The sequence below is a fragment of the Anastrepha obliqua genome, chromosome 3 (genome assembly GCF_027943255.1).
Source record: "Anastrepha obliqua isolate idAnaObli1 chromosome 3, idAnaObli1_1.0, whole genome shotgun sequence".
Lineage (NCBI taxonomy): Eukaryota > Metazoa > Arthropoda > Insecta > Diptera > Tephritidae > Anastrepha > Anastrepha obliqua.
The window spans coordinates 30,341,077-30,354,813 of record NC_072894.1 but is presented as its reverse complement, the minus strand read 5'-3'; the positions used below and the strand labels follow the sequence as shown (position 1 = coordinate 30,354,813).

The following is a 13,737-nucleotide window of genomic DNA, read 5'->3' as shown; positions in this document are numbered from 1 at the left end:
CCACTGCCACCAGACAATACGCACGCTCATTTTTCACTGTCTGATGTGGAATCTGCATAACAAGGAAAACAATTCAATCCATTTAAGCTATGAAAGAGAAAGCTGCGAGCGTGTTCTGAAGAAGCTAATAGTAAAATACTTCTGTTAGAGTTAGAGAAAGCCTTTATAGGGAATACTATATTAAATAATTTTGCCGAGCTTAACAGAGCGCGCCAGTCGTTTCTTTATTACTTCACTTGGAAACACCAAGTGAAGCCAAGTGCTTTTCCACCTGATATTTCTACCTGATCTTTCTTCCTCTGCTACCTTCAGCTGGTACCGCATCGAATACTTTCAGAGCCGGAGGTCTTTGGCACCTGATGTGTTAAGAAGCGACCACCATGGTATCAAGATCTACTCAGATTTCTTTGGAGGTCGAATAGATTTAAAGAAAATGAAAAAGGGAACCCGAATGCAATAAAATGAACTTAACGTTGTATGAGTGCTGAACTTGCTAGTTGTCCCGACAAAAAAAGAGAATAAAAAAAATAAGGCTCTGGATAGAGCATCAAGGAGGTCAAATCGCAGCTCTCTTTTGGCCAATTGATATCGTCTGGACGGTTCATAACACGATTACCAAACTCAGCGCGTAAAATATCGGCTGTGACATGGGCTGTGGGGCATGACACGTCGTACTACTGAAACCTAAGACCGTCCAAGTTCCTGTCTTCTAAATACTTCCGGTCACAAAACATTTATCAAGTCTCTGTTGTGCTCACCGTTGACCCAAATGGTATTTCCAGCATTTTCAACGGAAAATATGCCAATGATGCATCCGCTTCAAAATACGCACCAAACTGTCACTCTCTGGGGATGCATAGGCTTCTCGACGATCACGTGCGGGTTTTCCGTTTCCCAGATGCGGCAATGTCGCTTAATAATACAGATGAAAATGCGCTTCGTCAGAAAAAATATTTTTGATTTCTTTTCAATAAATGTTTGCAATATTTCCCCATGTTGCTTAATCATAAAGGGATTCATTTCATTCCGCGAAGATATGATATTGACTTTCTATCAAGAAGTCCAACTGGAAAGAGATTGCACCCTAAAAAAACCACTTACAGATCACCCTGTCTGTACCTATAATTAAGCTCGCACACACGCACTTACCTGTACATAGTATATAAGTGCAATTACATATGTAAATACTCCATAAATATCTTGTAATCATTCTTGGTCGACAGGCACAATATCCTTGTTCGTGGTATGCTTGCTGGAGCATATCTACTTTTGGCGTTTAGCTACAAAGTGGCCGTTCATCATACGCGAATGGCGTCGCACTGAGGAGATATTCCTCCGTACACCCTATCGAATTTATGCGACATATAATATGAAGGCGCGCATTTACGCATTAAGTTTTATGGTTATGTGCAGCGCACTCGGTGAGTACCACATTGCTGGCAAATAGCATTGACGCCAATTTATACATTTATCATGTTTATTTTGATGGCTAACAATATGCTTTTCTAGTGGAGCATTGCTTTCTTGTGTTCAATTCCTTTCATAAAAGCAATTTAGAGCGTATCCAATGCAAGTTTAACGTTAGCTTCTGGGAGAGTCTCTACAGGCGGGAGAGACCACATTTAAGTAAATTTTTGCCGTTTAATATTTGGTATTTGCCTGTGATGGAGGTAAGGATACTAATCATCAACATTTAATTGATAAATTAATCCACTAAGATTCAATTAATTATGTAAATTATTTTCATTTCTTTGATGAGTCAAGATTTATGCTCTCGCTTCAATTTTATTTTTTTACTTACATATATGCTTTATTATATGTTATTAATATCACTTTCCAGCCGCATATTTACAACGAAATACTAGGTTGCTCAATAAGGGTCGCTGTTCGGTAAGGGAGACCGTTGCTACCAGCCTATTTTTTTTATGTTGGTGCACTCTTCATACGAACGTGTGTGAAGTTTCACTTCAATCTGTTCATACTTTATTTACAAGCCATTTAGTAATTTCAATTGAAGCAAAGGAAATTTATGAACGAATAAGTTTAGTAGAAAAATGGGTTGCTGAACTTAAACGTGGTCGTACGATCCTTCAAGGCGATCCACGGCAAGGACGTCCAAAAACAGCAACAACACCAGAAATTGTAGAAAAAATATAGGAAATCGTATTGGAAAAGGGTTGACTGACTGAAAAAGAAGTAGTAGAAGCCCTAGGCTTCTCTTTGGGTAGTGTAAGTAAATTTTGACTTAAGTATTGGGCTTCAGAGTGCCACATTCGCTAAAAATGGAACAAAAATACATTCGCCTGCGACTTTCTCAGCAACATTTAGAGCGTTTTCAAAAGGATAAAGTGAATTTTGTGCGTCGATTCTTCACTATGTATGAGACTTGGGTCTATCATCATGATCCTAAATCAAAACAAGAGACTAACGAGTGGTGTGAGCCTGGCTCTTCGGTTTCGAAACGAGTTCGTGTCCAAGAATCGGTCAAGAAGCTGTTAGCATCACTTTTTGAGATGCGAAAGGAATTTTGTTTGTGGATTACCTGGTAAAGCAATAAATTATGAATATTATTGTAATCTTTTAGACCAGCTGAAGTACAAGGAAAAAGACCCAGTTTGCAAGCGAAAAAAATAAAAATTCTTTTTCATCAGGACAATGCACCGTGTCACAAGAGCATTTAGGCAATGGCTAAAATTCATGAGTTAAAGTTCGCTTTGATGAAGCATCCACCATCTTCATCAGATTTGGCACCTAGTGAATTCCATCTGTATCCAGACCTAAAAAACTGCATGCTTGAAGAGCGTTCTTCATCAAATGATAACAGCTGTGGAAGCAGCTCTTCGAGATTCTCACCTCAGGGATGAAATTCATAAACTGGAATCTTGTCGGAACAAGTGTATTGCTGCTCAGGGAGTCTATACTCAAAAATAAAGTGCTTTTTTTTCAAACCATATAATTGTGTTTCTCTTATCGAACTGCAAAACTTATTGAACAACATAGTAAATATGGTTAATTTACGAAAGAGGGCATCGTATTGTAAGGTCGAAATTTTTTGATAAATAATATTCAAGTTTTTCTTAACATTATTTTAAATGACAGTTCCAAATTTCTGGTAAGGATTATTTCTTGTTGTTTTTAAGTATTAGTATCAAGGCGAATCCACAATATTAAAGGTGGTGTTGGTAAATCAGCTGATTTGTTTTTTTTTCGCCGTGTCCATGTGGCTGTCAGCCGCATATGAAACAAGGCGAATTCATTATTTGTTTTCAAGTTTCCCAGTACTTTGCTTTTACAATCAAACGTGCAGAACATTGTTTTTGGCCTAATGCCACCACATTTAATGAATGCACCTTGGTTAGTATTGTTACATTTTAGTTTGAAAAAAATTTCCAAAAATTCGAAACAAAACTCGTAGAAAGAGTGCTGGTGGTGACTTGAAGTGCAGGAAAAAAGTGTACTTTTTCTAAGAAATAACCTTTTCTCGGATATAAAAATTCTTAGCTCTTCAATACTTTTTATTTTTAATCTCTTAACCTTTGATTTACCATGATGACTTTTTTGTAAACTTTTTTAGGCTGCTTAATTTTATATGCTTTTTAATATGTATGTACATATAACGAGCTTCTTATTCATTTTGCAGTGGATCAATTTAACGTTGGCTTACCCAAGGTCGTTTACTGATGCCTTTATCATTTGCGTTAGCATTGGCTTGGCAGCACGTTTTCATCAGCTCCATCTACGGATCGAAGCGGTCCATAATAAGGTACATAAACGTAATTTCAAAACACAAATACGGGTAGACAATAAATATAATAAATAAATGGAAAATTTAAAAGGAGTGTGGGAATCGCACTACAACTTTACGACAACTGTTACTCTACCGGCAGTGAACTTAAAAAAAAACAACTAAAATAATATAACTAATATTTTGATAAAAGAGGAGAACAGAAAACTGTTAGTCAAGGAAAAATTTTTATTCAGTATATTGGCTAATTTATGTAAATTTATAGATATTTCATTTGGTTATTGTTATTTAATTTATTTAAAATTTTAGATATTTCTCGACAAAAAATGCACTGAAATATTGATTAAAATTTTTTGAACTTTTGTTAAAACTATTTACTTGAAATTAACATCGTATGGCATGTAAGGCTTTGGCTCGATCAAGATTAATATTCTTGAAGAAAAGTATAGCTGATGATATGGCTGTTCGGATACCATTAAACTTAGCTTTCATTAGAGAGTCTGAAAGTGCCCCCATTGGGTTACGAATGTAATATCGAGTCGCAAACTATTACTATAATTTACAGTTTTATGTTACATTCACAGTTCAGGCTGTTAAATGCTATGGTGAGTGTAAAAAAATGCAACAAAAACAAAACCCATTAAGTAAAATTTTAAACGAATTTATATTTAGATTACGTAAAAGAGCAAATACTAAATTTAAGTCGTGCGTTTTATTCATAATTTCCTTTTGTTGCAGACACTTCCAACGCTGTTTTGGACCGAAGTTCGTGAACATTTTCTGGAGTTGCTGCATCTTATGAAATTAGTTAACGACAACATAGCGCCATTGATACTATTGGCATGCAGCAATAATATGTATTTTATTTGCTTTCAGCTATTCAACAGTTTTCAGTGCGTATCTTTGTAAAATTTTCTTTCTAGTTGGAAAATTTACACATCTTCTTCTTCATTCCAGGAATATTGGCGTTGATCTGATTGCTGTAATCGCCTTTTGGTATTCCCTGTTCTTTGCCATTTCTCGTACTGCTCTCACACTTTTTATAGCTTCTTCTATAAATGACTACGGTAAACGTATATTAGTGACTCTGCGTAGTGTACCGAGCACGTCGTGGTGTGCTGAGGTGCGACTCAAACTGTGCCACATCTTAATAAGTGTCAATGTCTTTCCCATTGCCGTTGTCCCATTCTTTTTACTTTCATTATCAACTTTGCCATTTTTCTTTTTGTCTTCCGTCCTTGACAAACTCATTCAATAACACAGGTCTACAAAATTAATTTTTTCTTAATATGAGACTGGTTTCCGATATAATTTTGCGTGCGCAACACTGTTCTGCGGTTCAAAAGTGCCATAGTGGGCATGGGTTTGAGAAGATTATTTGACGTGCTTTCCTTATTCAAATTAAAGCTTAAATCTTAACAGAACAATGAAGTTATATGCAAGTTCCAAAGTAAAATAAACAGTTCGGAAAATTATTAAATTTTATTAAGAGGTCCCGGAGGTATAGAGCTCGAAAATTTAGGGTATTTTCAGAAATGTTTTCTTACAATAAAGAAAATGAAAAACGATATTTAAATTTTTTAGCTATTTTATTTAACTTCTTTTACATATAATATAAAACTGATTTTTTTTTTTAATTTTAATAATTTTAAAAATGGCGCTTAAGTTGACCCTCCCGAAAAATTGGATCTGGACGGTGGTGTCTATTTTGGCGCTTAAAAAACAAAAAAATTATTAATCAGTATGACTGTAGCTATGTTCCGCTACTAGAATAAAAAAAATATTGACAAAATGGTGCAGTTTTGAATTTGACACTCTAAAAATCGAGGGTTTTTCAGTTTTTTATTGTAATTAAAATAATACAAAATAATTGAAATAATAATGTAATTCTAGTAAGGGCGATAACCATTGATGTTGTGAAAAACATATTAAAATTTCATACGATTCGGTTAAATAGTTTTTTTGTTTTTCGACAACACCAGGCCGAAAAAAGTCGTGAGTGTAAGACAGGAGCGCGCGGATCGCTCTCTACCTAGTTGATGGGCTGTAGAAACTATAATATTGGAAATTTCTTAAGATACTATACTTTCGAAATATCGAGAAAGCTAAAAATCGATTTTTTTTTAATTCTAGACCACCGGGACCCCTTAAGCTAGGCTCATAAAAATAACTACTCGAGGATTCTGGCGTCGTTGATTATAAATTTGGTGACAACTTGAAAAACCATGGATCAAAGATCTCAAACAAAAATTGAAAAATAAGAACTTTAAATATACGAGTATATCATCGGTCGCCGTAGCCGAATGAGATGGTGTGTGACTGCCATTCGGAATTCAGAGAAAACGTAGGTTCAAATCTCGGTGAAACACCAAAATAAATAATCTCTTTTAGAAGAAAATTGTCCATCATTTGATGTTTCATACCCGATGATTAGAACCTGTGCATTTCCGAATGGTAGTCAAGCACCAACCCATTCGGGTACGGCGGTCGTTGCTAAGATTCTAAAAATCAACGCTCAGGGGTTTTTTGGGTGTCTATCAGTTTCTAGTATGTCCGGGTTTGAGAAAAGAACCTGTTCACACCTGAATTCAAAAGAATCCGTTTTCGGGTATATTTAATTATAACACCGACGTAATTTATTTAAATTAAAGCTTGCATATATGGTTACTATGGTGTAAGCTGATCCATTTCCGTCGGAAAAATCAGTCGCTTAAACGCAATTGCGACGGGACGGTTTTCAGCTGCCATTTTGTGGTTACAATAAAATTAATTTTGTAGTGAGAAAACAACTTCTTTCTAACTGATTTTCTGTGCAAGGCTTTAATTTTAGACTAATTTGAAGCCTCTAGTACGTCAGGCTTTTTGCTGAATGTAGGGACAAAAATACCAAAAACTACGTTCGTGTTTAGCGCCCAAAAGAACACCGCAAACGAGTCCCATTTGAAAAAAGAAAAAAAAAAAAATCGATGTAGATCTGTGTAATTTCTCTCATTTACTTAAGCATCATTTATGATTGTGTGTGTGAATAAGTGCTTGTGCATATTTGTTTGGGTCTTTGTTGGCTAACGATTTATTCTCTCTGTACTAATCTCTTGCAGGCACAACGGTTCAGCGAGCAGTTAGCCTTCGATTTAACGGCCTGGTCTGGATGTGGTTTCTTCTATATAACGCGACAATTAATTTTAGCGGTGAGCAGATAAATTTACTTTCATACGACACACGTACATATACCTGTATGGTATAAATATACTCGGTTTTTAGTGCTTGTGTGTGCCGTGTGTGCCTACGTTTTGGCTTTGGCGCCTTTAATGCTTATTAAAAGGATGTTATTATATTATCTTCTTTTTTGTGGTTTTTCATATTTCCTTGACCGTAGATGGCTAGCACAATCTTCACGTATGAGGTGATGGTTTCAGATGTCATCAATAAAGGGTCCATTCAGCAGATAACAAATTATTGCAAGCAGATTGAGTACGAGCATGAAAATGAGTAAATTTGGAATAAGTTCCTATGAACGTATGGAGTGGAAGAGAAACATTAGAGCATCGGTTTATTGAAGTGAAATGCTTTTCCTCGAAAATGAAAATATTTGTAATGTGAAAAATATGTGAATCTCTTGCTCGATTCCAGTAGGCATCGTACGATTATGTTACTAACTAACTGTGTGGTGGATACTAGCAGCATCGGCATCATCAAAAATCTTTTAATTACGCATTTTAGAACATACATAACATACATACAAAATGCATTATTTTTATCAATAATAGTGTAATAAAGTACTAATTATTAAATTGTTTATTAGTACTAAAATTTGTGCCAAAATGGCGACATTAGAATTCAAATAATTGCTTTGCGGTGCTTTTTATTTGTATGAATTTTGTTTTTGGTAATGTGTGCCGCATTTTCTAGAATAACAATAACAATTCGAGAAACGGCTTTAAAGTTTTAGTGCACAAAAATAAAACCACATTTTCTTCTAATCAGGTACTGCTAAAAAAAGAGGGTTTTTCAAAGGTTGATACAGAGAATTTTTTCTACACAATTGGTACTATGGACTTTGTCAAGTTTAGTCATGGAGCGATATTCATTTGAACAACCGGTAAAAAAAACTTATCTGAGCCAACAATGAGACTTTAACAAGCAAAATTGCCGAATTTATAGAAGGTAAAGTCCAAAATAAACAGGACTGAGCTAAAATAGAAACGACAGGAGCTATGTTCTGTTAACTTCGAGTTTATTTATTCAAAATGGTCCCCTTTGGCCTCGATACACTGTTTTGCGCGATCTAAAAGCTTTCTGAAGAGTGTTTCAGGTCATTGACCGGAGCGTCCTTCAGGATTTCGGTACAAGTCTTTTGGATGGTCTCTATGGACGAAAAAACGTTTTCGTTTCATGGCCAAATGCAATTCTCCGAATAGGTAGAAGTCACAGAGAGCCATATCAGGCGAATACGATGAGCGATTGATGGTTAAAATGCGATTTCTAGTCAAAAAATCAGTCACAAGAGTGGATTGATGAGATCGTGCATTATCGTGTATTATCATGCAGCTTCCTCCTTCGAGGTATTCAGGGCGAATTCGACGATTGCGATGCAACAAACGCTTCAAAACGTCAAGATAGAAAATTGTATTGACGAGTTGGCCATTGGCACGAACTCCTTGTGGAGGAATCGTGAAAACAAATGAGCATCGACTTGATTTTTGACTTCTCCAAACGCGATTTTTTGTGTGGTGGCTCGTCTGGAGCCTTCCATTCGGCATTTTGAGGCTTAGTTTCAGGTTCATGTTGGAAACACCACGTTTCATCACCAGTTACAAAGTTTTCTTGCCTCGTTAATGAGGTCTTTCGAATGTTGAATTCTGAGCAGTTTTTGGTCCTCAGTTAACTTGTGCGGTATGAAACGGGCTCAGACCTTTCGTAAGCTTAAATGAGTATCAGTAAAAATGCGATAATTCGATGTTTTGGAGATATTCAACTCCGATTCCATGAATTTCAACGATAATTTCGGTGATAAATTTACGAAAAATTTCGATGGAGTTTTCTTGATTACTGATTTTGGGCGGCCCGTATATTCTTTGTCATTTATGTCCTCACAACCATCTCTGAAACGTGTAAACCACTCACGAACTCTGGCACGAAATAGACAATCATCGCCACAAACTTTTTTCATCAATTCAAATGTTTCGGTAAATGTTTTACCGATTTTAAAACAAAATTTGATATTAGCTTCTTGTTCGAAACTCATTTTTCTACCGATAACACAAACATACTGACACTTTCTTTAGACGCTATAACTTCTCTTCTACTGAACCGAATGCCACCAAGTCTTCCCTGGAAGTCAGCTAGGGATATAACTTCCAACGCACTAACTCATTAAAATTATAATGCCATCAAAAGCATTTTTATGATGCCAGTCTCGTTTATTTTGGGCTCCACATTGTATAATATATACCTATGTACATATATCTGAATAAACAGGGTCCATACGGTGTTTGAGGATATGCATATATGTGGCTATAACTCCCCGAAACTATTATAGCCACATATTTTTCTTTTTGCTCTTTTTCAGATAAGAAATGGAAGACTAAAACTTAACTCAAAAAATGAAGACAAATACAGTTATCTCCGCTCTCTGAGCAAATCACAACAATTCAGAACAACAATTTTCTTAATTGCGCCCGTTCGTTCGTTCATAAGGTGTGCCGTGAATTGGAAGCCTCAGGTGGCGATGCAAAATTTGTTGCCAAAGCAAAAAAAAAGAAACGCAAAACGTTCTGACACTGTCCGATTTGCAAAATTTATTCAAGAAGCGCAAGCGATCACTGAAGAGCCCCTGCAATATCAAGGGCCCTCTCTTACGAGGGAGTTTAATGTTTCTGAGGGACTTATCATTTGAGTTCTGCATGAAGATCGAGGTTCTAAGACTCTGCTCCTTCACACAGAGCGATGCCGACATAAGATTGGATCGCTAATAGACAAAAATGTGTCTATCATTTGATGTTTCATGTCCGAATTTGGGTCATTCAAAAAGTACTATACACGCAAAAAGAGTCGCTTTAGTAGGGATTTTGTTCTGGCGGAGTCATTCGACCGTACTTCTCCGAAAATAATGCCGGCAAAGCTCTTACGCTGAACGGTGAACGTTATCCTGACTTGATAACAAGCTTTTTATGGATATGAGCTTGGACAATATGTGTCAGGATTCATTATCTCATGAAACAACAAGCTCAAATGGGCAGCAAGATCTTGCGATTTGACTACACTATATTGGGTATTTTTTTCTGAAGCTACGTAAAAAGTATGGTCAATGAGCCCGAGATGATTACAAAGTTGAAGAACGAAATCATGCGCGTTATAAATGAGATACAACCGAACTATGCCAAAAAGTCATGGACAATTTTATATGCGCATCCGGCCACCGTAGCCGAATGGGTGGGTGCTGACTTCCATTCGAAACACCAAAATGAATTAAAAGTTTATTGTATTAGCGGTCGCCCCTCGGCAGGCAATGGCAAACCTCCGAGTATATTTCTGCCATGAAAAAACGCCTCATAAAAACTATCTGCCATTCCGTGGCCACCTAAAACTGTAAGTTTGTGGAACAAAATCAAGACGCACGCCACAAATAGGAGGAGGAGCTCGCCCAAATACCCAGAAAAGAGTGTAGGTGAGCCTGGTGGTTGATGTGGACCGAATAAACAAACGGAGCATGTAAGTAAATTACATCCACGTTTACAAATATGCTTTCTTGAAGTGCGAATGAAAGACGAATGAAAGGGTAATAGTCGAAATAAAAGCAAAATCGATAGAAAGTTTGTAAAAGAAGTATATTTATGATATTAAAAAAGTGAGAAATATTAGATACAAAGTCTGTGTCTTCAAGGGAACACTCTAATCGTCTTATATTGCAAATATGAGTCCGTTGCTTCTTGGTAAATATTAAAGGTTAGGTGTAACAAATTGAATTAAAACTGGAATACAACTCTTCTCTAAACTCCTTCCGTACTCTCTCTTTTACCACCCCTGGTTTATATGCACGAGCCTTCCATTAAATTAGGACTCAAAATTGTCAAATTACTCCGAAATTGAAAAAAAAAGTTTTAGGCTAGGTTATATGGTTGCCCATGCGAGGGCCTACTTGGACACAAAGACAATATTTCGACCCTTGCGTTGAAAAAAAAAAAAATGTTGAGACGAATAACTTCAGTCTGAATTCTGGGTTCACAATGTGTTTTTCGTGTTTTATTTTGACATGCGCCTGGTTTCGGATGTATTTTTTGCGCTAAACAAGATTCAGGGTTCCGAAAGTCTCCATCACGCCAAGGTTTTGAGAGAAATGGGGGTTGATAATTAAATATTATTATATATTATGGTTTATTGTGTCTCTACGCCTACTTTTAATTAGGGTCAACCAAAGCTTTAATTTAAGAATGAACTGAAATCTCTTTCATGTCTACTTTCAAGAAAATTAGGGGCAGTGATACCTAAACACGTTAAATGAAAAATAGGAGCAAACACACCCAAAAAATGTTTTTACGGGCTTTTCTCCAAAACATTTCTTAAAACTATGTTGTGATGGGTACTACTGAAGCCGAAAATCGTGTTCATTGAACAAAATTATATCGGAAACTACTCTCATATCACAAAAAAGGGCGAATTTTGTACACCTGTGTAATGAGAGTTTTGTGCGGGTTTTCTAGTGATATCATCATTAACTCGGAGCAACATTTTGATTAACGCTGGTTAACTGCAGACTTAAGATTGACGAAGTGTTCTTAACTTTAGTGAACAAATCTATGTATTTTGTTGTCGCCTTGACAATGCCAATTGACAGTCTCGGTCGATGCTAAGTGTACGACCTGTTGTTGACTCAGGTTTTCACGGTGCATATATTTAAACTAAGCCATTTGTAAGTTAGAGCCAAAAGCCTTTAACATTAGTTTGGTTTCAAATTTGTTTGACCGGATGCACTGTGTTTGATCGGATGCCAGCGAAGTCATCCCGAGTACCCACTTGAAAAAAATATAAACCGTAAATGAAAAAGAATATTTGACTTAATAAAACTTGAAATTGTCCAAAGTAGGTCGCGTAGCTGGATACTTTTTTTCAGCGCCTGCCATTCGATTGGTACTTGGTTCGAGAACCATGTGGACATGAAATATTAAAATATAGAAACGGGTTTTCTCATCAGACGGTGGCAAACCTCTGCGTTTTTGTATTCATCATTCATAAAATGGGAATTCATGCATAAAAAATCTTGTAGAACAAAAGCCAGATTTCCATCATTAATTGGAGGAGAAGCTCGGCCAAAGATATACTAACGAATTAAAAAAAAAGCTTACTGAAAGAATTTAAGTTTATTAACTTTTAATTTGTAATCCTACATATGCTACCCATTAATAAATATGTTAAAGGGTTAACGGCCAAGTCTGGCTCAAGGATTAAAGCAGCGGGCAGAAAACACGCACGGCCATGTATCAGTTCTACTATCTGTGGAACACTTAGAGGATGAATCGAAAACATACTTTCTGATTACGAAGAGAAATCTGAACAAAAACTATAAAGTACGAGTACTCCAGACTCATAGTACCAGAGTCATATCAGACGATAGTGATCACCATATTTATGCACACGGTTCAAAGATGGACAAAGGCACTGAATCGGGAAAAATTATGCTTAAATTGTCCAAGCTGAGATCTACGCTATAGACAAAGCATCAGAAACTATAAGACTAATGGGCTTACCTCTGGCAAACCTTACCGTGTTTGTTCAAGGCACCGAAGTCAGCGGACATCAACTCAAGATATGTTAAAGAATGCAGGTGGTGGCTTACAGTACCACACTTTTTGGGGTCCCTGGCCAATCTAGAGTGGAGGGAAATGAAAGACCGGATGAATGTGCAAGAAAAGGCTCTGAGCTTTGCGTTCAGCGAGTGGTAGAGGATATAAACATTTCTCTAAACGAACTGTACACAGCGATTGACTTAATCGTAATCGCGGAAACCAATAGAAGGTGGTCTCTGACTACTAACTGCAGGTCCTCCAAAGCGCTCTGACCCAAACTAAATCTGAGAAGAACAAAAGGTCTGCTTAAATTCAAAAGATCAATAACCAGTATCCTCACAGATTTTATAACGGGTCGCTGCACTATTGGCACTCTAGATGTTAGAATGGGTGTACCTCATAATGATGCCTGCAGGAGTTGTGGAGATAAAGAAGAAATTGAGTCGGTGCAACACCTCCTCTGTGTATGCCCTGCACTTCAAAGAAGTCGTGGCAAATATCTTGGCGATTATTACATTGAAGAACTGGGAAATTTGCAAAACGACTCAGTGGAGAGACCTTCTTAAAAAGATCTAAGTGGCTTAAGCAACTTAATTAGGGGATGGAAATCACAATAGGGTCATTGAGTGTCTTGTTTTAGACAAGCAACCTTATTAACCTAACCCAACCTGGTTGGTTGCCTAGTTGGTTGGTGACACAGCCAGACTCTATTAGCACAAAAGATGCCATTTTGATACAACACTATTAGAATCACTACTTTTTAAATATTAGTCGAACCATTTCCATTTGACAATTTCTTTCAAGTGGATCATCGAGAATTCCGCCCACATTCTATGTCGTAGGTCACCCAGATTTGAGCATTCACATAGATAGTGAAAAGCTTCTTCTGCAGCACGGCCGCCCCATCTTCCTGACATAGTCTCCCAAAGGCCAGTGACCGGTTATTGTTGACGTAATTCTGAATATGTCTGTTCGTTGCTTTCTTAACAACTCGTCAGTTCTGGTTTTGTTGAAATTGGGCCACGTTGGTTTAGTTATTTTGCAGACATACGTGTTAGTCCATCTGTCAACGGCCTGCTTCTGGAATAGCAAGAAGATCTCTCTCTACAGTTTGCCTTGCCAGTTCATTACCTTTCTCATTTCCTTCTATGTTCCGATAGCCAGGTACCCAGATGAGAGTGATGTCTGTCGCGTGCGCAAAAATATTAA

At 36.9% G+C, this 13,737-nt stretch overlaps 1 protein-coding gene across 1 annotated transcript in view; it reads left to right on the top strand.

The window, feature by feature from the left end:
* LOC129241906 (uncharacterized) overlaps positions 1–7,255 on the top strand; it is a 41,099-nt gene extending 33,844 nt beyond the window's left edge. The window contains exons 13-19 of the mRNA XM_054878457.1: positions 1,224–1,421; positions 1,510–1,670; positions 3,641–3,763; positions 4,484–4,638; positions 4,703–4,868; positions 6,844–6,933; positions 7,122–7,255. Of these exons, the coding sequence (XP_054734432.1) occupies positions 1,224–1,421; positions 1,510–1,670; positions 3,641–3,763; positions 4,484–4,638; positions 4,703–4,868; positions 6,844–6,933; positions 7,122–7,238 (1,010 nt within the window). The 3' untranslated portion in view covers positions 7,239–7,255. The remainder of the gene's footprint in view (positions 1–1,223; positions 1,422–1,509; positions 1,671–3,640; positions 3,764–4,483; positions 4,639–4,702; positions 4,869–6,843; positions 6,934–7,121) is intronic.
* Positions 7,256–13,737: the final 6,482 nt, after the last annotated feature.